This window comes from Meleagris gallopavo, chromosome 16 (genome assembly GCF_000146605.3).
Source record: "Meleagris gallopavo isolate NT-WF06-2002-E0010 breed Aviagen turkey brand Nicholas breeding stock chromosome 16, Turkey_5.1, whole genome shotgun sequence".
Classification (NCBI taxonomy): domain Eukaryota; kingdom Metazoa; phylum Chordata; class Aves; order Galliformes; family Phasianidae; genus Meleagris; species Meleagris gallopavo.
In genome coordinates, this window is record NC_015026.2 from 6,703,169 (window position 1) to 6,720,372 (window position 17,204).

The window sequence follows — 17,204 nt, forward strand, 5'->3', positions numbered from 1 at the left end:
TTCTATCAGAGATGCTTCACAGCATGTGGAGATAGTCAGTGATCACAGTCCCAGTGTGGAGACCTTCCTGTTCCAAGTGCCCAGCTAGTGCTGGACTGCATGTACCTGGGACTGCAACTGCGTGTGTTGTTTGTGGGTGAGGCTGTGAGAAGCTCCTGGTGTTTAGTTAACTTACCTGAGGGCCAGTTACTTGCCCAAGGATGGGCAAGTTGCAGCTCGTGGTTGTGCTGCATGGGTCAGGGAAAGCCAGAAGAGGGGAGAGTGCAGGGCTGGCTCTTGGGGAGAGCTGCCAGCTGGGCACAGACACGGTATCTTTGTCCTGGTGACTCTCCTGCCCTGTGTTGGCGGAGATCTGTAAGAAACAGGCAGCTCAGTCTTCTACTTTTCAGGCTTGAGTTCTTCAAAAAGACAAAAGCAGACTTCAAGATCTTCTGTACCACAGAGAAGCTGATACCTGATGTTAACAAACACAGTAGGGTCTGCTTTGGGTTTTGGTTTTGTCAGCTCTTAACAAATGTGCTTTTTAGCTTGTTTGCTGAAGTGCGTCCTTCCATAAGGACCAAGAGTACAGTAACTGGGAAGGTACAGTGTGCACATACTGTATACACACCACTAAATTCTGTAACTGAAAAAGGAGGCAGGATTCAACGCATCTCAGAGCTATAGTTTAGTTTAAACAGTGTGGTGGTACTTAAAACCACAACTGCCAACAAAACTCCTTTAGGCAGTGCCTGGTAAAACTATAGGCTGCTGTCGACTGATCCTACTGTGCACCAAATGCAGTATGCCATCAAGTAATTGTTCACTTTTTAGGGTGTTCATGTGCTATCTGCCAGATGGGAAGTGAGAGAGAGTAGCTTACTTCCTCAGTGTTTGGATTTTTTTTTTATTTCAGCAGTTCGTGAGCTGTGGAGATTTGAGCAGGAGTATTTCAGAGCAGTGTAACTTATGGAATCATTGATACTTACTTGTGTCCAGGAAAAAGATGATTAGTCAGTGTAGTTCCATTGGTAATAGAATGAGAGTCTGGATGGCTGGTAATTAATCATTACACCATGCTTGCGTGTTGTGCTTGTCACAAACTGTATTGCATCTAAATTAATACAAAAGATTTCAATAAATACAAGCTTTCTTTCAATTTATTATCTTGCTGTGCAAATTAAGGTTTGTTACCATTTCGTTCTGGCTTGTTGTCATAGCCTGTATCTCTTCACGCTGAGTTCAGACTCCTTGCCACCTATCTGTGTACTGCCATGCTGTTTTTTAAAGTTGATCATGTTACTGGGATAACACTTATGTAACAAGATCATGTTTTGTTAGGACAGCTTTTTAATACTCTTGCTTTTCTTCAAGCGAATGCAGGCAACTGTTTGATTAGTCTTTTAATTAATTTAATTTTAAGTTAAATGTCATCTTATGAAATGTCAGTGTGAGGTTTGAAATCTCAGACAGCTGCTCGTGTGCTACAGCATTTTTCTAGTGGCAAATCAGTGGGCAGGTTCTAGATTATGTTCTTCTAAATGAATGCCTTCCAGTTCTAAGGATGCTGCGTGGTTCCCTCCACCACGAGCATGGAGCTGTGGAGCCAAGTAATGTTTCGGATTTGTTATTCTAATTCAAAAATAGAGAATTTTCTCATTCTTGTGGTATTATCAAGTTCCTTTTGAGGGGCAGTAGCACTCAAACAAAGTCTCTTAAATTTGAAATTGACACCACCTTCACTTCTCAGTTCAGCCACTCATACTTACCATGGTAAACCTCAGCATTCCCCTTCTTGCAGTGGAATCAGAGTGCTGAGAACAGGGTCCTGCCAAGTCATCTTCAGATGCCTCCTGTGTTTTGAACAGTTATTACCGAAAGTCATATCTTGTGTATGTTTTAACCTCTATGTAGATGGCAGTTTTAAATAAAGTTTTATTAATGTTTTTAATAGAGTATGTAGGGGGTTGGAGCACACTGGAGCTTGAGGCTTCAGTTTGTGCACAGAACTGGTGTTGCTGGGAGCAGAAGGGAGAAACCACAGGGACCAGTGGCTTCCCTTCAGACTTCACGCTTAAAGTCTGTTTCTAAGAAACATGAGAAGCTTATAAATTAGTACTGTATTATTTAAAACAGCCAATCTGTACATGTTCTATAGATATCTTTTGAGAAAATTATGGATTGACATCTGTAGCATTTTGCTACTGTTAGCTCTGCCTGTTAGCAGGGACAGGTACAGCTTCGTCAAGGTCGCCGTGAGTAGTCTTCTCAAGACAAATGTAAGGCATGTACTGTAAAAATCCACTTAGAATGAATACGAACACTTATTTTTCTTTAGGCACATGATTTTTCCTTATTCTAAGTAAAGGCAAGGAAAACAAAAACACTGCTTTTAGAAAAGCAGACTTTTAAAAAGGGAAATGTTTTTACTGAGCAGACAGGTGACTTGCAACTCAGCATGTGTTGTTTCAGCTCAGGAAAATAATAAGTGAACTGCACCGAGAGGTTGTGTTTGTGTTTTGTTGCCATCTTCATTACTGTATTTCCATATGCCTCATACTTCTATAGTTTCATGTTGCAGTGCATTTGTGCTTTGATTTAACAGTTTGGGGGGAGAAAATCTCTGCAATAAAGCTTCAGAAATATGAAATGAATATTAACAGCACTTAATTTTATAGCAAATACTTCGTGATGTGTACTTGACCACAAAATATTTGGAAGTCAATTGAGATGTATGTCTTCCTGAGTCCTGGACATAATCATCCTATTAATTAAAAAAGAAATGGTAGTTCTTACATAACTGACAGTGAGAAGGAGTAGTTCATTTGCTGCACTATATCTGTGTTCCTACAGCAGCAGAACATTAGATCGGCATTGTGATTTTTGTGTCGGGTTGTTGTTGTATAAAAGAATTAATTTGTACCTGAGAAAACATACATAATATCTTTTAATGGTGTGTGTTTCCGCAGCTATTGTCTCATAACATTTGCTGCTGCTAGGTCAGTTTAATATTCAGCTTAGATTACTGCCTTTCAGAATCTCTTTGAATTTAAACACACATGGTTTTTCATAAATTATTTTCTATCTAGTTATACAGAGTATTAAAAGAAAGCAAAACAATACTGTTTGGAAGAAATAGAACTGTACGTTCTGTACTGTTTAGTCATGCTTCTTGTGAGAATTCTGCTTTGTGCATGTAATGAGAATTGTTCTAGGTTATGCATAGGGTGATGTTCTGAGCAGGTGCGCTGTAAAGTTTTCTCTGTAGTTTTCAGTGACTAGTGTCAAAATAAGCAAAATGATTCTTGACTTAGTGTCTTTGTACATTGTTTTTCTTCTGTTTAATGAAGTAATAATGCTGTGTTTATAATAATGGTCTTGGACTTTCCTTCTTCTCTTTAGATCTGAACCACAGTGGTCTAGGATCCCATTATGAAAATTCTCACTGGGGACCAGTCTCTTCAAATAGTGAATCCAGCACAAACTGGGATAAAGTTATTGTAGACGGCTCTGACAAAGAAGCATGGCCATCAATCACTGGCAGTGACCCAGAGTTGACATCAGAATGTATGGACACTGACTCTGCCTCTAGCTCTGGGTCAGAGAGAAACCTCATTATAATGGCTTCAGGGAGCACAGGTGGTGAAAATGATGGCATTCGAAATGGCATCGGACATGGTTCTCAAAATAAGTTTGTGGTTGGTAGCAACAGCAATAATGTGGGCAATGGAAGTATTAATGGGCCATGGGGTTTATCCCATGGGACCATAATAAGCACATGTCAAGTTTCTGTGGATGCTCCTGACAGCAAATCTGAAAGTAGCAACAATAGAATGAATGCTTGGGGCACCATAAACTCTTCATCAAATGGAGGGTTAAATCCAAGCACTTTGAATTCAAATGGCAACCATGGTGCCTGGCCTGTATTGGAGAACAATGGACATGCCCTGAAAGGGTCTGTAGGGAGTGGTAATTCTGGCACAAATATTCAGTGCAGTACCATAGGTCAGATATCTAACAGTCAGAGTATTAACTCTAAAGTGGGTGGTTCAGCCCATGGTTCCTGGGGAGGCCTTCAGGAAAATTGTGATTCTGAAGTAAATGGTACAAGGAAGGTTTCATTCAGTGGGCAACCTCAAAACCTTAACACTGAAATGAATGGACCAAATAACACTACTAACTTTATGACCTCTAGTTTACCAAACTCTGCTGGTTCAGCGCAGATTAACGAACTGCCTAATAATACAGGGCATGGGGCCTGGCGTGTGAGCACAATGAATCATTCTCAGATTCAGGCCTCTCCAGTTACAAATGGCACTTCCATTTCTCACCTTAGCAATGGTGAGGCGAAAAATGGTGGATCTTATGGTACTACATGGGGTGCCTATGGTTCTAATTACTCTGGAGACAAATGTTCAGGCCCAAACAGCCAAGCTAATGGTGACACTGTGAATGCAACTCTAATGCAGTCAGGCATTAGTGGGCCTGGCAGCACTAACTTTCAAATCAACGGGAATAAAGGAGGAGGGGTGTGGGAAGCAGGGACAGTCAACTCCCAGAATATGCCATGGGGAAGTGGAAATGGTGCAAGTGCTGGCGGAAGTAGAAGAGGATGGGGCAACCCTGCACAAAACACTGGCACTAACATTTCAAATGGTGAATGGAGTAAACTGCCTAGTAATCAGCATTCCAATGACAGTGTAAATGGAAATACCAGGAAGTTTACAAATGGATGGAAATCTACTGAAGAGGATGACCTTAACAGCCAGAGTTCTGCTGTGTCTCAGATAACTGAGCAGAATAGCGCGTGGGCCAAAACAGGTACAGGGGACGGAGAAGGTAGTACAGAGAGCACTGGATGCCATGAAGATAGAGTAGCTACAGAAGGACAGAATCGAGAGAGAAGAAAAGTTGACCAGCATGCATTACTCCAAAGTATAGTAAACAGAACTGACTTAGATCCACGTGTCCTTTCCAATTCTGGTTGGGGACAGACTCCGATCAAACAGAACACTGCCTGGGATACCGAAACATCACCAAGAGGTGAAAGAAAAACTGACAATGGGACAGAGGCCTGGGGAGGCTCTGTGACACAGACTTCTAGCTCAGGGGGATGTGTGGATAGACCTAGCCCTAATAATAATGATACCTCATCTGTATCAGGGTGGGGAGATCCAAAGTCTGCTACAAGGTGGGGAGACTCCAAAGGGTCAAATAGCCAAGGGGGGTGGGAAGAGGATTCTGCTGCTACAGTAATGGTCAAGAGCAATCAATCATGGGGAAGTGGCAAAGAGGAAAAGTCATCTTGGAATGACACGCAGAAGATGAAACAGGGATGGGTAGAAGGACAGAAGGCCAGCCAGGGTTGGGCTGTTTCTGCCAGTGACAGCTGGGGTGAAAATTCAAGAAGTAACCATTGGGGTGAGACTAAGAAATCCAGTTCAGGAGGTAGCGACAGTGACAGATCAGTATCTGGTTGGAATGAGCCAGGTAAATCAAATTCTGTTACTTGGGGAGGTAGTAGTAATACAAACCCAAATAATTCTTCAGGATGGGATGAGCCTGCAAAGTCTAATCAGAACCAGGGCTGGGGAGACCCTCCTAAATCCAATCAGCCTCAAGGTTGGGGGGATTCATCAAAGCCAATCAACTCTCCAGAATGGAACAAACAAGATGTTGGATCTTGGGGAGCACCGTCTGCCACCAATAAACCACCGGGCTCAGGCTGGCTGGGGGGACCAATGCCAGCTCCAGCAAAGGAAGAGGAACCCACTGGCTGGGAGGAGCCATCCCCTGAATCAATACGCCGCAAAATGGAAATTGATGATGGAACTTCTGCTTGGGGTGATCCGAGCAAATACAACTACAAAAATGTGAATATGTGGAATAAAAATGTCCCAAACAGTAGCAGCAGTTCAGACCAGCAAGCACAGGTACATCAGCAGCTACTGTCTTCAAGTGCCATGTCTAGCAAGGAGAGCAGTTCGGGTTCTGGTAAGACTTACACAAGCTTGTGTTTTCATTTAATTGTAAAACAGTTCTCTTCTACTTGTTTCCTATCACATGTTTTAGATTCAAAGTGGAGAGATGAAGGTGGCAACGGAAGTACCTTTTTATTATTATTATTATTATTATTATCTTTTAAAAGGAGAATGCAGGTAGATGTTTTGATATTTTTATACAAATTGGCAGATCTGTTCTCTATTTTAAATAGTTTCAGTAATGTAGACTAGGCAGCTCTGCTGGAATTCTGGGTAAGTGCTAAATGCAAATGTATATCTCTAAGGAATAGGTTTTTTCTTCATTTGATTCTAAAAGTTAAAACTTAATGTTGCTGAAGAGTCAAAAAAAAACAAAAAACAAGTTGGGCTGCTATCAGAATGATTACTAAATATGCACTAAAGATCAGAATTTGCAGGCTTGTAGTTTTGGGGGCAGTAAATAGTTGTAGATGTGTTTGCATGGTGCATGCAAAGTATTTTGTACTGTCTTTTTCAGGTGCAAAGAGAAGTAGCTTAAGCAAAAGGAGCAGCCCTTAGGAACTTAGTATTTTAGAAATGCCTGTTCTCCATGTAATTCTTCATATATGGAATTTGCATTTTTGCTTCTTTTTAATGGAACAGCTTACAGTTGTAATAATTACCTTTGTGCAAAATGTAAACGTTCACTAATAAGCTTTTTACTGTATGCTATGGCTTTGAAAAGGCAAAACACTTGATTCTTTAAAGTGGCTTTTAAAATCCTGTTTAAAAACAAAAACAAAAACATGCCAGTAACTCATACTGCTTTAAAAAGGTTGGGGAGAGCCTTCTACTCCAGCCACTACTGTAGATAACGGAACGTCAGCGTGGGGTAAGCCCATGGATACTGGTACTAGCTGGGGAGAACCCATCAGCGACGCAGGAGGCACCTCTGGCTGGGGAAACGCTTCTCTTGGTCAACAGGCTCCAAATAAACCTGGTGAGTGCTTTTTGCACTGTCTTTGAATAACAATACTGAAGGTGGAATGCTTATTTTTTAAGAGGCTTTGATTTGAAGTAAACATAAAGCTCATTTCTGTGTTAATGGCAGCCAATACAAACTGATGCTTTTTTTTTTGTATCAGAGTAGCTGCTCATTGGTGTGTCCTTCACCACCAGACTATTGTTGATCTGGCACTTAGAAATAGCTCCTTTAATCATGCTAGCTTCAGGTTTTAGTAGCTGATTTGTGTGGAGATTTGTGGTTTGAAGTGTTAATGTGTCGGGGTTTGGTTTTGTTTTGTTTTTTCCATAACCAGGGCCTAAATCTATGCAAGATAGTTGGTGTGGAGATGATATGCCATTGACAGGCAGTCGTCAGACCAGCTGGGAGGAAGAAGAGGATGTAGAGATTGGAATGTGGAACAGCAGTTCTTCACAAGAAGCTAACACATCTTTGAACTGGCCACCCTATATGAAGAAAATGCCCACAAAGGTAATTATGACTTGTGAAATGTCAAGTCCACGCACAGGTGCAAGTTGGCAATGGAAAGAAAAAGTTATGAGACTCCTGAGAATTATTTCTTACTGTATAAAACATCAGAAGGTTCTGTCAGGGTTTTTGCAGTGTTGTCATTTCTGAAAACTAAGAACAGATTGCTGTGCTGTGTGGAGTACCATTAAGCTTTCATCTTCATTCATAACGTTTCATAGTTTAATTTAAGCAGTAGGTGGCAAACATCTTCTGAGTGTCATGGGAATTCCTTTCTGTTTTTAAGGGAATAATGAAAGGTGGAAATAAGCAAGATGAAGCATGGATCAATCCATTCATTAAGCAATTCACAAATCTCAGTTTTTCAGTAAGTATTATACCTTTCCTGTCAGTATTGCCTTCTTAGAGTGCTAGTTGCAATGCACAAAAATGAAAGTTTTTGATTGTCTGAAGCTCATTTTCACAGTATTTTCCTTTTTACTTCTGTTTGTCTCCTTTGTCACTCATCCATTTTCCTTTGTACATTCTCAATACAAAAGACTTCTTTACAAAGAAGGGCGTTGTAAACATTACCCAGGTATTCATCCAGTGGTCTAGTTGTTCTAGTTAGTTACACATGGATTTTGGTAAATGTCTGCTTTCAGTGGATATCAAAGGAACAAAGCACTTTAAGATAGAGCCCAATTATCTTGATGTTTTTTTTTTTTTCTGCAGGCAGGTCTGAATTGAAATAATATATTAATTTCTTTGTTTTAGCTTTGAAAAAGATTATTATTAAATAATTGACTCATTTTATTACTTCAGAGAGAATCACCAGAAGAAACCATACAGAGCAATAAGATGGACATGTCTGGAGGTAAGAAAAGGAAATAACTAGATTTAAAGTAATAGCTTTCCTTTCCAATCTCTTAGTTTAAATATATCAGTTTACAGAAGTATATATAGTAATTTATTTTATTTTATATGTCTGTGTGTGTGTATAAATAAAATATTTACTTAAAAAATGCTCCTATAGAGCAGAAAAAAAAAAGACTTGTGCATATAGCACTGCATACCTGATTGCTGCAGTTTATCCAAAAGTCAAACTAATCTCATACATACTGAGCTGGCGTGGAAGTATGCTTATGTGGTGTGGTTTTTTGGTTTTTTGTTTTCTTAATACAAGTATCCAGAGTGCTTTGTGGACAGCTTCCCTAAATAGGCACAAATGTTCTGAATACCACACTCGCTCCTTGTGGTTCATTCTTGGAAACGCATTTTCAGTTCGAAGAAGTAAATTAATACTGAACAGTTACTTCAGATACATTTATACTTGAATGCCAGAATGACTTTTGAGCAGCCTTTGAGATCGTTTGCCGTTATGATTCCTCTAGCAAATGAAAAATAGGATAATTAAATTTAATTAATGACTAACTGTATATGGTAATAGGGCATGTAATGAAAAATAATTGTGGTGTTGTGTTTATTGTAGCTGCACTTCTTAATTTTAGTTGAAAATTACTTTTTTCACTTTTGGCTCGTGATCTATATTGCACAAGTTCTTTGCATTTCAGATTTTAAAACATAATAGAAAACCTCATGCTTAAATGATCTCAGTTCTTGAATTTGAATTTAAAGTATTTGCTTGAAAATGATTCTCTTGCAGTGCATGCAGTGAGGTATTAATGGAATATTATGCGTTGAAGTACACTGCTCTACTACTGCTTATATTTTGATCTCCCAGCTTGCCTAGTGGCATTGACAATGGAAACTAAATGTTAAGATGAGCTTTCAATGAACAATAGTATTTAAAATGTTTCCATCTTCTTTGTTGTAATTCCCCCCACAATAACTGAATCAAATTAAAGAGGCTCTGAAATCTAATGCAGACGAAGGGCATGTAATAAAGATCCTGCTTCAAATCCACGACAGTGCTTGTTGTGACTCTTCAAAGGAAAACAAAAAGGTGACATTAATGTTTGACTTAAACAATTATATTTGGTTTGTTTTTGAGAGCAGACAGAATATTTTGGGGAAGTGTGCAAAGTGTTGACGCTTTTCTGATTCTGGATTTGAAGTTTCTGTAGCTGCTGATTCATAGTGTTCCCTTTCCTTTGAAGCAAAATCCAGACAGTTTAAAACTGAATTGACGCTTTCTTTTATTAGTATCAAGCTTGAAAGCTGTGTTCTGTATTTTATAAGTATAAGCCCATTCATACTGTATCTGGAAAACTATAATCCTTCAATGTCATAGTCACATCTCTTTCACCTTCTCTTAGGGATATTGCAAGATAAGAGAATGGAGATTGATAAGCATGGCCTCAATGTTGGAGATTACAATCGTGTGGTTGGAAAAGGCCCTGGTTCTCGTCCTCAGATTTCCAAAGAGTCTTCCATGGATCGCAGTCCTTATTTTGATAAGGTTAGTAGCTATCTTACTGGCGGACATGCTGAACTTCTTTCACTCAGCACTACAAGTAATTGTGTGCGCTCCTTAGCTTTCTGCATTTGGTGGAGGAGAAACTTAGTGCTTTCTTATTGATCCATAAGATATGTCTTATTCTTTTTAACTTATTGATATATAATACTAAGCTCTTTCTGTCGCCCATTTGCAGTGCAAATAACTAACCTGATCTCTTTTGTTTTCTGCCTATTTCCTGCTGATGCTGGACTCTCATGTGACTCTTCCCTTCTGTTCCTGGCAATGGTTTCTCCTTACTGCTTGCTTGCTGGCTGGTTGTTGCGCATCGGTTTGTCTGTCCAATCAGGATGGCATTGTAGCAGACGAGTCCCAAAACATGCAGTTTATGTCCAATCAAAACATGAAGCTTCCCCCTTCAAATAGTGCACTACCTAACCAAGCCCTTGGCTCCCTGGCAGGGCTGGGTATGCAAAACTTGAATTCTGTTAGACAGGTAAGGCTGTGTGCATATCCTTAGCATGTTACTTGACAGCATTTAATACCTTTTATTATAACATCCTAGCTGTTAATGTGATTAATGTGTCTTTTAGTTATAACGCAAATGTATAGGGATGGGAGAAGGAGAGGAAGAGGTTTATTGTCACTAACCATCCATCTTTTCCCCAGAATGGCAATCCCAGTGTGTTTGGTGTTGGTAATATAGCAGCACAGCCCAGGAGCATGCAGCAGCCTCCAGCACAACCTCTTAATTCATCTCAGCCTAATCCACGTGCTCAAGTGCCTCCTCCATTACTATCCCCTCAGGTAACTAAGTCCTTGGAACATTCTACGTATAAGGTAGCAAAATACTGCTTCAGAAGAATTTTCTGTTTACTGGTGCTGCTGATAATTATTCTGGAAATGTTTGAAAACTTACTTGTCCTGAGTAGTGTTACAGAAAATAGGTGACTGTTAACCTGAGATTGTAATATCCTACAGCTAGTATAAGTACTTGCACGTGCTGGTCACTCACTGATTGTGCTGGTCTGTTCTGCAGGTTCCGGTATCATTACTGAAGTATGCACCAAACAGCGGTGGCCTGAGTCCACTTTTTGGCCCACAACAGGTAGCCATGTTGAATCAACTGTCCCAGTTAAACCAGCTTTCTCAGATCTCCCAGTTACAGGTAAGCTAAAAAAGGTAGATGCTCTGTGTTCTGTTTGAACACGCAAGTAGAAACTTACCTCAGCTGTACGTTTTTCTAAAAACAAACAACACCCAAACACTGTCTCCTAGCGGTTGTTGGCTCAGCAGCAAAAAGTGCAGAATCAAAGAAGCATGCCTTCTGGTGGTCGTCAACAGCAGGAGCAGCAGGTAAATACGTTTATTATTAACTTTTCAAACAATTTTTTAAAATTGTCATTGGTCTTGAGCTGCGTTTCTAGTTACAAGCTCTATAAAAGCGTGCAAGAATGAATTGGCTTTTGACAAGCTTTAGAGGAATACACTTAGCTTAATGCTGGCTTTTTGCTATGTTAACGTGCACAAAACATAAAAATTGATTTATTGTCTTTAAGTGTCGGAAAGCTTTTGACTATTGCTGTTGTAACTGCTTTGTTTTTTTAAGGGTCGATCTCTTAGTATGCAGCAACAGATGATGCAACAGTCCCGTCAGCTTGATCCAAACCTGTTAATGAAGCAGCAAACTCCACCCTCTCAACAGCAGTCACTCCATCAACCCACCATGAAATCTTTCCTTGAGAATGTCATACCCCATGCTACTCCTGAGCTACAGAAAGGGCCATCACCAATAAATTCATTCAGCAGCTTCCCTATAGGTGAGTTTTTTTCATGCAAACTTCATGCAGTCAATATTTACGTAACAAAAGACACGCAGCCTTTCTTTTAATTCTGCCTGTAGTTTTCTTCTGAAAACAATAATGGTTGTTATCCTCTTAACATTTACCATTTTAACTGTAGTAGTAATTCTTAATGGGAGTCATCCAGTTACTTTTGTTCAACAAATAGCTTTTCCCACAAGTGCATTTATTCCCAGAAACAATTACCAGTATTTGAGTGCAAAATGTTGCACATTTTGATAGTACGTCCGCTTCCTTTTATTTTTTTCTTATCCTATGGATCCCAAAGATAACACAAAGTCCTTTTGCAGTCACGTATCCCGAAGCTAAAGGACGTTTGGAAAGTAGAAATTATACAAAGAATCTGTTGAAGTGGTCACATTTCTTTGAACTTTAAGAAAGTTTTCAATGGAATCATATGGGTAGAACAAAAAAAATTATTTTCTCTTCTAGTTGTTATGTCCAGAAGAGCTTTTAGTTTTGCATTTTTAAAGAATGGCTGTCTCATTCCAGACAAAATGTCTGACTGTTTATAAATACAAGTATCTCCTGTTTCTTTCTCCCTACATTTCCAGGCTTCAGTCCAATTTCTACTTCAGAAATTCCAGGCTTGTATATTTTCTCCTTATTTTAGGTCCCTTTTAAATGCTATCTTAATACAACTGCATACCATTTACCTCTGTTTTTTACCCCTGTTTTTGTTCCTCCTTTTTAGTTTGCTTTCCTTCTGTGTTCTTTCAGTCCTGCCTTTTCTGCTGAGCTGGTTTCCTTTGCATTCTCATTGCATTTCATAAAAAAAATATTTGTTTAGTTGAGACTGCTGCTGAAATCCTTGTGCTTGTAGGTGAAGTGTTACGGAGCCAGGGAGCGGTGCAAGCTGTGCTGTTGCAGTGCATGTGGCACACTGCAATTTTGCTTTTGGCCAGTCTTAATTCCAGGCTGTTACTTAATGGTTGCTGCTGCAGTTCTGGCATCAATATTAACTACTGCTTTCAACCAGAGGGCAAGGCAGAGACGTTAAGTTTGCTTAGCTATTAGAGGCGCTGTTAGTTCTAATAAAAGGAATATTGAACTTTCTTGCCAAACTTCATATCAAGTATTTGCATCCCGTCTATATTAGATTCTTGTTGTTTCCACTAGATATATTTTTTCTTCATTTGAAATGTCATTTAATATCATTAAGCAGCTGCTTTCTCTTCTCAGCCGTTGCTACATTTCAGTAACCTGCAGTATGTATGAATGTTTTGGGATCTCTTTGGTGTAGTACTGTGTAGTCAAAGAAGCAGGTGGAGTTGCACTCAATCCACAGTTAAGTGGCTTCAGGGAAGAAATAATAAGTTTCTGGAATTTCTTCACCCCTTTGTGAAAAATAGAGCCAAGAGGAGTTTTTGTGCGCTTGGAGGATACTACTGAGTAGCAAAGCCATGTGAGAAGGAGCAGAAGGTGCCAAATTGTGTTCTGGAAAATCTTGCGGTGTGTTATTTTCTCCATGTTCTACTGTCAGCATCAGAAGATGTAGCAATGAGAGCAGGAAGCCCTGTGCATGTTCAGGGTGACTGAATTGGTCAGAATTCACCAGACCCATCAGAAGCAGAGATCTGAGGGAGTTGTGTGTGTGGTTTTTCTCTCCAGTTTGACCAGTGCTGCAGTCATGTTCTAATTCCTGTACAGAATTAAGTATTTGGAATATTAAAGCCTGAATAAGAATAGGGTCGAGGGTCTAGCTGCAAATTCCAGTATGTAACTGTAGCTGAATAGGGATGTACTGACACACCCTCCTGCTGGGAAGGAGGGCTGTCTGTCTTACAGTTGAGCTTAGTTCACAGTCTTTGTGCTTTGTACAGATGAGTTCAACTGTTACACCAATGCTACTCTGGTACTAAAATGCCACACTTTCAGATGTTTACATTTTAATTTATCTTCCACAATGGCTCCTTCCACTGACACTTCTGCATGAAGACATCAGCTGTGAACTTCAGAGTGCTTTGCATTGCTTAGCTTAGCTTCTGTCTGTAGTAAGTTCACTGCATCAAGTGCTACTTAAGCTAATGTTTCTCATACAGACTTGGAAGCATGAAATAACTGTAGTAATATGCTCTTAAATGTTGGTTAGAACAGTAGTGGTAATTAACAGAATAAAGGCATTCAGCCTGTCTTTCATAAGCTGTGTGTATCTTTTAGGAATGAACTCAAACTTGAATGTAAACATGGATATGAGCAGTATTAAAGAGCCACAGCAATCTCGATTGAGAAAATGGACTACAGTAGACAGCATTTCTGTGAACACATCTTTAGAGCAAAACTCCAGCAAACATGGTATGTTAAGCACATCTTTAAATAGCATCTGAGCTACCACCTCAGAATTTCAAGTTCTCTGTGTAAGATGCAGGTTTGCTTTATTTATGCTTGTAGTTGTAACACTTGTGTTGCTGTAGCTTGTATGGTATTGTCTGTGCTAAACTTGCTGCTTCTGTTGTACAGCAGCCCATAGCTTTCTTAATATTTTAACTTACAGAAGTGATCTTGTGATGAGACTAGTAGGAACGTTGTGCAGGATTCCTTTTTAAGACTTTCAGCATGCCTATTGCTACTAGCTTTACCTTAATCTGAAGTGGAAGTCTTCATACATTTTTAAAACTGGCTTTAGATATTTCAAGCTACACCCCAACCCCAGCCCCACTGTGCTGCTGCCTCTGGAGGCATTCAAGGCCAGGCTGGATGGACCCTGGGTGCCTGATCTGCTGGGTTGCAACCTTGCCCATGGCTGGGCTTGATGGTCCCCTCCAACCTAAGCTGTTCCCTGGTATTTCATTCCAGTGAGCAGGATTCACATGATGCTTCAACAGTTGCAGTTGCTTGAAATTTCATCCAGTTAAAACTTGAGTCTGTAGCACAAAGGTTCTATGTCTAAAGATAGTTAAAAAATGTCTCCAGTCTCCTGTTACTGTTCAGTCTTCAGATTGTTTGGATATTTTTAGATTTGTCAGCTGCTTTAATACTATGAAATAGTTTGCTGCCTGAAGCATGTAGTGGGGACATCCTGCTGCTGCTGCTGCACTTGCTTGCTCTAAACTTCAGCCAGTTATTACCCGTGGAAGTCAGAAGTGTTGGTGTTGCTTTAATTGTAGGTAACGTTTTCTGAACAGTGTTACAAATTTGATCACTTGAACTCTATTGCACTAAATCAACAGTAACAGCTATATATTCTTCCAAAACTGTAGGATATAGCTTTTTTTGCTGCATAACTTTCAAAGTTCTTACAGGATTTGCACAGAACCATCAATGTTGCTTTTGTTTCTTGCTCTGTTGCCGGTAACTTTTTCTTTTCCTTACGGAAATATGAGTAAAAATTAAGAGCTTTCCAGTAGTTAAAGGTCCTTTCAGACTTAGCAGGTACTTCGACAGGAGCATTCTTGTCACAGAATATTGCTCTGTTTGTTATCCAACTGGAGTCTTACATCATGGTTTTATTCTCTTGAGTTAATATTTTAGTTAAATTTGTAAATGTACTGGTTTTGAGGTGATTGCATGGGATTGCATTCTTGAGGTTTTCTGGTCAGTTACTCAGAGGCCTTCCATTTTAGATTATATGCACTTTTATGACTTTCTGTGTAACTCGACATGATAACAGAACATTATGCTGACATGTATTTTATGACTGCTTTACATGGGCTTGTTTTATTTTTACATGTGCAACTTATACCCAGAATTGTCTGTAGAAAATTACTTTTTTTTTTAAACCATAGGTGCTATTTCAAGTGGTTTTAGGCTGGAAGAGTCTCCGTTTGTTCCATATGACTTTATGAACAGCAGTACTTCACCAGCCAGTCCTCCTGGATCTATTGGGGACGGCTGGCCCCGTGCCAAATCGCCTAATGGCTCTAGCAGTGTTAACTGGCCACCAGGTATGCAGTGCCACCACTTACTGCTTGCATCGTTCTTACTGGTCAACGTTCTTTCAGATCCCTTGGTTGTTACATGTGGAGGGTCGCAAAACCATAAACAGGAAGCTATGGAGGATTGTGCTTTTACCTGATAAAAATTGAGAGCAGTAGTTTTATTGCACAGGGAAATGCATCTCCGTGCTTGGAAATTTTACTCTGGTGAGATGGGACTGAAAAACTAGAAATTAAGAAAGTGAAGACTAAAATAGGTAAATTAAGTACTTGAAAGGTCTTGGATTGTAAGTCATCTACTTGTCTGTCTTAGCAATATATCTCTGTCTCCTGATCTAAAAAAAAAAAGTAATAATAACAGTGGGGAAAAAAACCAACACAAAAACTTCTTTTCTGAATCTCTGTTCCTAGAATTTCGTCCTGGTGAGCCATGGAAAGGTTATCCAAACATCGACCCTGAAACTGACCCTTACGTCACTCCTGGCAGTGTCATAAACAATCTTTCAATTAATACTGTGCGGGAAGTTGACCACCTCAGGGACAGGAACAGTGGTACGTTCAGGTGGTGCATTTTGCAATGAATCGTGCAGCAGTCTTTTTGCAGTCACATAGAGCAGTGGTTTATTTGAAAATATATTTGCTTTCTCATCTTCTTATTTATCTATTGCCTTGTGGATTTCATGGCTGAAAGCTCATCTTTGGATCAGACGCTGCTGCTTGATGCAATGCAGCAGATATTCCAAGAATGCAGTTAAGAGTGAGTGAGCACTACTGATGTGCATTCTGATGTAATCCTCCTGAGCACAGACAGGCAGTGTGTTGGGAAGCAGGCAGTCTAGCCACTGCAGTAATGGAATGAGCTTTGCTTGTGGGAGTGAGTGTAGGGTGCTTCCTGATGTTGAACATGCTTGCCACCACTTGCCTTTGGTTAAGAATGAGGACTAAGAAGAGTGGAAAAGATCCTTTGTTTGACTCTGCAGACATGTTCAGTCTTTTAATATTTTTGCAATTTTTACACACTGTCCTGTGATCGATTTCTATTTTTATTATAGGGTCATCCTCATCTTTGAACACCACGCTGCCTTCAACTAGTGCCTGGTCATCCATTCGTGCCTCCAACTACAATGTTTCCCTCAGCAGTACAGCACAAAGCACTTCAGGTAACATCATCTTACATTGCTCCCAGCAGACGTTTTGTGCCTTTTATGTGCTTCAGTGACTTACTAAGTTGTCAATAAAAATTATTAATGGGGTCTCATCTGAGTGGTAACTCAAGTCTTTATTTTACTCTCATTTAACAGCTTTTTTTTGTAGACTGGTGCAAGTTCCACAGAGTATTGATTTCTTGTTGTCTTTGTCTTCTAGTAGCCAGAAACAGTGATTCCAAATCAACATGGTCTCCTGGATCAGTCACTAACACCTCTCTGGCTCATGAGCTGTGGAAGGTCCCTTTGCCACCTAAAAGCATCACTGCTCCATCCCGCCCACCTCCAGGGCTAACAGGCCAGAAACCACCTTTGTCCACTTGGGATAATTCCCTTCGTTTGGGTGGAGGATGGGGAAATTCTGATGCCAGATATACCCCTGGTAAGAATGACTGTGGTTTTTGTAATTAAGCTACATAATTTGTCAGTATCA

The 17,204-nt window shown here is 39.9% G+C and overlaps 1 protein-coding gene across 7 annotated transcripts in view; it reads left to right on the forward strand.

Moving 5' to 3' along the window:
- The window catches only part of TNRC6A (trinucleotide repeat containing adaptor 6A), a 30,966-nt gene that overhangs the window by 12,301 nt on the left and 1,461 nt on the right, over positions 1-17,204 (forward strand). For 2 of the 7 annotated variants that reach the window (XM_031555843.1, XM_031555845.1), the window contains 17 exons: positions 3,382-5,973; positions 6,775-6,939; positions 7,259-7,434; positions 7,718-7,798; positions 8,236-8,287; positions 9,690-9,832; positions 10,179-10,325; positions 10,499-10,636; positions 10,869-10,997; positions 11,108-11,185; positions 11,439-11,649; positions 12,246-12,278; positions 13,852-13,986; positions 15,417-15,575; positions 15,978-16,118; positions 16,619-16,726; positions 16,932-17,153. In XM_031555843.1, coding sequence (XP_031411703.1) covers positions 3,382-5,973; positions 6,775-6,939; positions 7,259-7,434; positions 7,718-7,798; positions 8,236-8,287; positions 9,690-9,832; positions 10,179-10,325; positions 10,499-10,636; positions 10,869-10,997; positions 11,108-11,185; positions 11,439-11,649; positions 12,246-12,278; positions 13,852-13,986; positions 15,417-15,575; positions 15,978-16,118; positions 16,619-16,726; positions 16,932-17,153 — 4,710 coding nt within the window. The remainder of the gene's footprint in view (positions 1-3,381; positions 5,974-6,774; positions 6,940-7,258; positions 7,435-7,717; positions 7,799-8,235; positions 8,288-9,689; positions 9,833-10,178; positions 10,326-10,498; positions 10,637-10,868; positions 10,998-11,107; positions 11,186-11,438; positions 11,650-12,245; positions 12,279-13,851; positions 13,987-15,416; positions 15,576-15,977; positions 16,119-16,618; positions 16,727-16,931; positions 17,154-17,204) is intronic. The other 5 variants (XM_031555844.1, XM_031555848.1, XM_031555847.1 and 2 more) reach the window with 3 other exon arrangements.